At 35.4% G+C, this 8,058-nt stretch overlaps 1 protein-coding gene across 1 annotated transcript; it reads left to right on the forward strand.

Moving 5' to 3' along the window:
- Positions 1-1,677: 1,677 nt before the first annotated feature.
- On the forward strand, positions 1,678-7,211 carry Alg3 (Alg3, alpha-1,3- mannosyltransferase). Its single transcript, XM_022812558.2, has 7 exons — positions 1,678-2,053; positions 2,861-3,016; positions 3,294-3,546; positions 3,790-3,977; positions 4,127-4,262; positions 4,612-4,809; positions 5,167-7,211. The coding sequence occupies exons 1-7, from the start codon at positions 1,903-1,905 to the stop codon at positions 5,324-5,326; spliced, it is 1,242 nt and encodes a 413-aa protein (XP_022668293.1). The 5' UTR covers positions 1,678-1,902; the 3' UTR covers positions 5,327-7,211.
- The last annotated feature ends 847 nt before the right edge of the window (positions 7,212-8,058 follow it).

Raw genomic sequence — 8,058 nt, forward strand, 5'->3', positions numbered from 1 at the left:
TTACCGAATTTTGTGGATAAAACAGGCTGACTCCTATCATCTTTTTTGCTATGAAATAAAGCAATAAAACAATTCCTTTTTTATTGCTTCCTTTGAATTTTTGTTATATACAATTACTAGCAGAAGTCTTGGTTTATGGGTTTTTAATATTTAATAAGCTGTAAATCTTGAATTTTAATTAACTAGTTATTCTAATATTATCTTTTCCCAAGTACGAAACAAATAGTTCCAATTAAAGCTGCAAACATACCAGCCCCATTCATAAATTTACGGGATTCAATGCTTATATTCAAGTTGATGAAATAAAGATGGTCTTCGCTTCTCTTGCGTGATTATTGTTAATTGAACTTTTAATCGTTTAGAGATGGTAAAAAAAAACCGTAAATGTTTGGAGATCTGTTGCAAATCTGCAAGCACACACATGAATATCAATAAAGCTGGTTATATATATATGTGTATATATATACACTCTAGCGATATATATATGTATATTGCTAGGCTCAGCGACAGGACATGGACTTCTGGAGTTATGACTGCGAGTTTTCCGTCGAGCATCGGTAGTATATGAACTATTTTTGAATAGTTAGATACGTTCAGCAACGTAAAACACTATAGACGCGATGGTAGGTAGCAAAGCGACGACATCACTGTAACATTCGAACGTTATGTGTACTTGTTATCATAGGTAGTGTATTTAATTAAACTCAGCTGGTTCCATTAAAACTTGTGTAACTCAACAGGAGCTATATCTATAATAAATACTTCCTGGTATTAAATCTTTTTGAGGTTTCATCTAATCTAAAGTTTTGCCTCAAACCGCTAACGCTAATTGGATAAAATACCCAAAGTTCATCAATAATTTGAAACTCGCAACATAAAACCCTTTCGTTGTTTCCACAAACGATATTTACATCTACTTTTTAGAAGTGAACTACGTACTCTGCAATAATTTCATGAAACTCATTCGCTTTTGTCTGGTAGTATTAAAGATTTTGAAAAAAACATAAATACATATAAAACAAATCGTTATACTCTATTATATCACATATATGAAAGCTTTAAGAGCCAAAATTATACGACAGTTCCTAGTCAACGTAAACTTAACAAAAATGTTTCAGTCCTTCCAATTATTGCATTATAAACCATATTATTGCTATTCTTCGGTAAGTTACCGCACTACGCCTCCCAGTAACGGAATTTACATTCGATACAACCAAAATACTTAATAGGCGCATGAAATTCTTGTATTATGCCTAGGCTATAATGGAAGTTGTGAGCTGTATAGCACGTCATTACATGTCAACTAGATCAGTCAGGTTCCAATGTTCATAGTGAGCGAAACGGACGGCGTTTATCAATCTAATTTGACGAGAACTCGAAAAAAAAAACAGATTCATGCGTCAAGTAAACATTACTAACAAACACATTTAAAAAAAGCTTAAGTAGGAGATAACATTTTACAGTATCGAATAATATTTGTGTAAGCCATACGCAGTTGGAGGCAACTTATTGCGAAATATTTAGGCCATCAGTTTTTAAACATTGTTAATCGGCGTTTAGGAATCAATCGTTTGTAGTAAGAACCACATCATCACGTCTTCCTCTTCTTTCGGTCCCTTTCAAATGAAGGCGCGGTACCATCCATTGTTATTCTCCGCGCCATCTGCAACAGCTGACCGTGTTTTGGTCGGCCGGTCCATGTGATTACGTGGTGCTTCTCTGTTCTGCGAGTCTGTGTACGTTCGATGTTTTAGCCTGCGTTCAACTTCTTTCTATATCACTGAAAGAAAGTTCGCGTGAGGAAAAAATTAAGTGAATGCAGAACTAACGAAAAAACATGAAGAAACATCTGCATTAATGATTTTTTCTTTATCGACCGGGGTGCACTCCAAGTGAGATTCAATGAAAGGCCTCCGGCTGAAATCCCGAATTCGGGGAGCAACGTCTACCCTGAAGGACCTTCTGTTCAATCCGGATCGTTTAACAGTTGTCAGTTACACATTGCTATCCATTGAGCTAGTACTCAATGTTTTCATCATCAACAAAGTAAATTGTGAGTTTGGTGATCATAGATATCTAGAATACAACTGCTATTTATTCTAAAAGCAAGAAACAGTTAATAAGCGGGAACCTTATAGGTAACGGCGCTCTATTTGTTTGTCTATGCTAGTGGAAAAATATTTTGTAAATAACAAATATCTATTAACGGCATTGTTCGACGGAAGCTCTAAGTAAATACTCACTAGCGTCTCTTCATAGAATACTCGTGGATTATATTCTTTATAAAATTTGACATTATGCATATAGAAATATTCGCATACTGGTGCTTCGCAAAGTTTCCACCAAAGCTTTTTATCGGCGCTCCTTCTGAAAGCATTTGACAACTTATTTATCACCCTCTTTATTTTATTTCAATCTTATTAAGTAGCACGATCCAGTCAATTTCGAATTTTAATTTTCGAAATAAAATCTGAAAGAATTTTCTTCTGAATGTTATTTCAATTCCGCTTCAAGTCAGCAAAGTTGGTATAGAACGTTCGTTAGTTAGAACTCTATAAGAGTACCTCTTTTTTTTGTGGGAAATTGTTTAGAACCTAGCTTTGTCTTGTACCTTTATTCGTGTTGCATTTTCGAACGACTAGATTGTTTATATATATGTATATATACATATATAGTGTCATAAGTTTGGTAGGTGGTAATTAAATTTACTAGTCAACCTGTTTCTAAAGATGCCGATACTCCAACGCCTCTGCGACAGCTGGTTACTTAAATATTGAAGCCCTACAGTGATTACTATTAATTATATTGGGTTTGACTACATATTATTGATGTAAATAATATTTGTTTCGTATGCTGGCAGATACGGAAATCGACTGGCAGTCCTACATGCAAGAGGTCGAAGGTGTCCTGAATGGTACGACGGACTATGCTCTTCTTAAAGGCGATACGGGCCCACTGGTGTACCCAGCCGGTTTTGTGTACATATTCAGCGCACTTTACTTTGTTACGAAACAAGGTTGGTAACACCAATTCACAGCATTACCTAAATTTCAATAGTCTTAACACACTGAAAATTCGTTTAAAATCGAAGTAAACGAAGAGCTAGTTTTCTTTAGTAACGTTGTATTGCAGTAACCAAGCAGCGAAAGCTTCTAGGAGCGTCCACTTGGTCAAAAACGTCGTGACACCAGTTCAACTGTGTGTAAGCAGATGTCTTGTCGTGCGTTGAATTGTTAATTGAAGAGAGAGTTTCGTAACTCATCTTTTCGGGCTTTGCTATGATTTTCCACCAGGACACAACGTTCGGTTGGCTCAATACATATTCGCAGGCATGTATTTACTACTACTGCACGTCGTTTTTCGGCTATACACAAAAACTCGACGAGTTCCGCCTTACGTGCTGGTACTGATGTCGGCATCGTCATACCGAATTCACTCGATCTTCGTACTCCGCTTGTTTAACGATGGTGTCGCCATGCTCATCCTCTATGTGGCACTTGCACTCTTCACGAGAAAATACTGGGTTCTTGGCTGCTTTATGTACAGGTATGAAGAAAAATCGTTTCACTTAATGATATGATGCATAAGTGACAATAGATGAAAGTAATAGTAAAACGAAGATATTTTCCCGATAACAATCATTAGAAGTTTCGTATCCCCTATAAAAAAAAGTGATAGGTTTTAAGTAGCATCAAGTAATTTATGTGACCGTAAGAAAGCGCCTGCTAATTAAACTCCTTGCCGCGTTTACATTTATTTGTTTTTAACCCTTTTCTGTTCTGTTGCCAGTGTGGCAGTATCCGTGAAAATGAACATTTTGCTGTTTGCCCCAGCGCTGCTATTCATTCTGCTTTCGACCAACGGCTACATGAAGACACTTCTAAATCTTGGGGTTTGTGGTATCGTTCAACTGGTGGCGGCTCTACCATTCCTCGTGGCCAATTACAGATCGTATCTCATGCGGAGCTTCGATTTAGGTATCACAAGTTAACTAATACGTATTTTTGTCCACCGTTTTTTGAGGTATTTAGACAGACTTCAACGAAAGCATTCGCCTAGCCCACAAAGATTCAACTAATAGAAACTGCGGTAATGATATTAAGTTTAAATCTTCCGTTTCGAACAGGTCGCGTTTTTGAATATCGTTGGACAGTTAATTGGCGTTGTATTCCTGAGTGGCTCTTTCTGGATCGCACTTTCCACATTACACTATTAAGCCTTCATGTCGTGGTTTTGTTATGCTTTCTTCCAAAGTTTATCAGGTAAAAATATTTAGTAGCTAATTACGTTTTTCGTGTTGTTTGCTTTTTGTAATCTTAGATTAGAATTGTGCTGTTGCTGGTGGCCTGTGTCAGACACGTTTCTTTGGAATTCCCCTATTCTATCTCTTTTATGCATTTGTGCGGTGGGACTTTCAGAGTTTTCACTAGCCAGTAAAAAGATAGTTTTTTAACGAACAATTTATTTAAAAGAATTTAAAACAATTTATTTAAACGGCATGCAAAATCTGTACTATTTTACCGACCCTTAACGAATACCATGGTGGCGCATCCTTTTCTTGTATGTGAGCTTCGTTATGGGCGTATCCTAATAATGTTCCTGCCCATACAGCTACAGCTGCATTCAGAAGGTGGAAACGCACTCAGGGAAGCTTTTCTTATATCTACCCGACCAAATCCTGTTGCCAATGTTTGCTTCGAATCTCATTGGTATTGCCTTCGCGCGCTCATTGCACTATCAATTCTACGTGTGGTACTATCATTCGATACCGTACATCCTCTGGTCACTACCACTAACGCCGCTGGCAAAGTAAGTCTTTACTTATAAAATTAATGATTTCGTATGTGATTAATATTTCTTCGTATGCAAATGTATGTTACGTTTTGGTGCATTTCTCATATTATTCGAACGGTCATGAAGGATAATTCAAATGGTACTATCCCGTTAGAAAAAAAAAGATTAAATTTGTTGTGATTAGACAGAGATTACCAAAGATGAGCGTCTAAGCTTATATTTTGCCCAACTGCAAAGAGACCTTTGACTCAACCTACATAGATGACCTTTTTTTTTATATAAATAATTTAGCTAAACAGGCCATTACGTTTCCTGTCTATAAAGGCTATAGCAGACAGTCTTCCACAGAATTGCTTGTATGTCTACTTGCAGACTTCTCATCTGGGGCCTATTGGAGATGTCATGGAACACGTATCCCTCAACTGTATTCTCCTCACTTATCTTACACGCGTGTCATTTGACCGTACTGAGTTGTCTCTGGTTCCTTTGGCCGCGAAAGACTCGGTTAATACTTAAGTCAAAGAAGGAGTAATGGAAATATTAAAAAACATAAAGTATACCGGAAGGCTCAGTCGGTTATTTTTTACTATTATTCATCCATCACGTGAACTACCCGTCATTGAAGTAATAAAAATAACATGACGATACAAAATCATCACATCACCATTGAAATGTTTTTGTTTCTAAACATATTACACCTGCCTATTTATTGACATTTACGTAGCGAGTTCTGCTGTGTAAATGATAGTGTTTGATACGATAATTGCGAATGTTGTTTGATTTTTATTAATATGTATGCTACATAATGACAGTGGAATGAAAGTGTAAGTGATATAAAACCTTTGTCTTCGTATAAGAAATTTTAGGATATTCAAAGTAAGTCAGTTCTGCTTGTGATCAGCTAATAACGATCGTTTGAGCTATCGCACATCGACATTATTATGATGGAATAGAACACAATTCTATTGGTTATGTCGAAGATTTTAGACAGATGAAAATTTAACTATGAAAATATTACTTGCGTAAAGTGCGTATACACAGAGATGCTTTGGTATGTATGCACCATCATTCGAAGTCGCTTACTTAGTACATATGCTCTATTAGCATATGGTACATTAGGTGTAAGTAATTTGTATGTTCCCGTTGTCGACAAACAGAGGTTGTGAAATTATGAAAAGCGTTACGACGAAGCTATCGCCATCACCACATGTTTTTTATGAATTTTGACACTTTTTGTAAATGCAGCCTTTCGAACGCTTAATCGATGGCGGGTTACCTTAAATTTCCGTCATGTGTAGATAATGGAGTGCATGGAACGTGCACATTTGCATATGTATAGCACCTGCATAAAAATATGTTGGGGATCACTTACAGAGTTTATCGAATTTATCCCCAAAACAGCAAGGTAAAAGATGAAAGACAGGAAAAAAAATGTTTAAAAAAAATGATTTATTAGTAGACTCAGCGCGGATCAACTGGTGGAGTACAACATTTACTTTATGCGTTTACTGTTTATGTAATTTTTACAAATGTTTTTAGACTGTATTTTTCTAATGATCCAGTTAGGTCATCCTTCTTATGTTCAAATAACCACATTACATCTAGCAGAAACAGTACAGCATAGCCATTTGCCATGAGAAGAATGGCTGAAAGACGGACTACTAAACAAAATTATTTTTTTTTACCAGAAAATATCTAAAATATATAAAAGAGGCACACGTGATTGCTTATATGCGTTACTATTGTCTTTTGGCCAAGTACAGGAAAATAGTCATAAACAAGGATTTAAGATGAATACTTCCTTAAACAACTGCGGTGCAGCTACCCAAAATAACAAAAAATACATGAATTTTTACCTTAAAAATGTTAAAGCAACCTACTGAATTCGATGGATTTCGTTCACTTCAAAAGCAGTCACAAAAACCTAACAGCGTCAATTTATGCATCAATTTGCAATGTATCCATACACTTATCAAGACAAATAGTAAGGAAACCTTGCTGCAATGAATTAGCTAAAACTTAGAAGTATCGAATACTTATTGCCTTGTTGTAGTTTATTAAGTCAACTTTTGGGTAGTTTGTATTTTAAGATTTCATTTACTATGATGTTTCCATTGGGGCACATCGGGGGTCCAATATATTACGAAATAGTTCTTAAGCTGTTTACGACGCCCAAACAGAACGTTGAATTGAGATAGTGTAAGAAGCTTGAAAATGGAAAGTGGATGCGGCTGACAGGAACGATTTACAACGAATTAGACAGATAGCATTGTTAAATTTTCGTCTAAAAATAAAAAAAAGTCTGAGACTATAGAAAGTGTAGTCAATGAGAAACTTAAAGGCTAGTCATTTATAATTGTATTTTCTATTGTATGACATATGATGTACAATAAAGATATGAAAACATCTTGTGAGAATTTAATTTGCATTTATTACGTAACTTAACTCAGAAGTCATGGATCTCTTTAGTAATGTGTGACACAGCAAATTGGCCACGAAAAAACTGCAGTGCTTATCTTTAGCTTGGTCAAAAACACCCAAAATAGAGATTATTTTCTAGATTGTTTAGAATAAATGTTAATATGTGATTCTAAGCACATACAATGACAGACACATCCTTCGGAACATACACTATGGCAATAATCAATGTGTGATGGGTTTCTGTACAAGAATATCTATTATGTTTATTGAGTCATGCATATTTATTATGGACTTTTTTAATATTCTAGAAAGAATCTACCACCATAAACATTTGAAACTGATCTAGAAAGTATGAGTGTAAACAAAGATTATTATTAATAACTTTTTCTTAATTATGTATATTTCTGAATTCGATCAGTATGGTCGATAATTTAAATACAATCTCGCGGAGAATTGTAACATACGATCTTCTAAAAGGAAATCCAACATAAACGAGAGTAGGAACTTTTCATCCATTTATATATGCCGGCACCACACAAATTATGATCGCAATATTCGCCGATTTCAGTTTACATTTGCTTTTCGTTGTAGCGTAAGATAGATCAAGACTCTCTACAAGTTAGATCAATCAACCCTATAATTTGTTCTTCATGCGACTTACGGGACCTCAATGAAAGTCGACTCGGTCTTATTTGCAGAGAAATTGCTTATATATTCTGGCAGAAATGAAAGATATCTCTAGTTAATGGTCGTTAAACATAAAGCTGTGATGTTATTTCGAATAATCTTTTTCAATTCATTAAATAGCTAAAACATTTTGTTATAATAATATAAAGTTATATA

This window comes from Varroa destructor, unplaced genomic scaffold, assembly GCF_002443255.2.
Source record: "Varroa destructor unplaced genomic scaffold, Vdes_3.0 BEIS01000006.1, whole genome shotgun sequence".
Lineage (NCBI taxonomy): Eukaryota > Metazoa > Arthropoda > Arachnida > Mesostigmata > Varroidae > Varroa > Varroa destructor.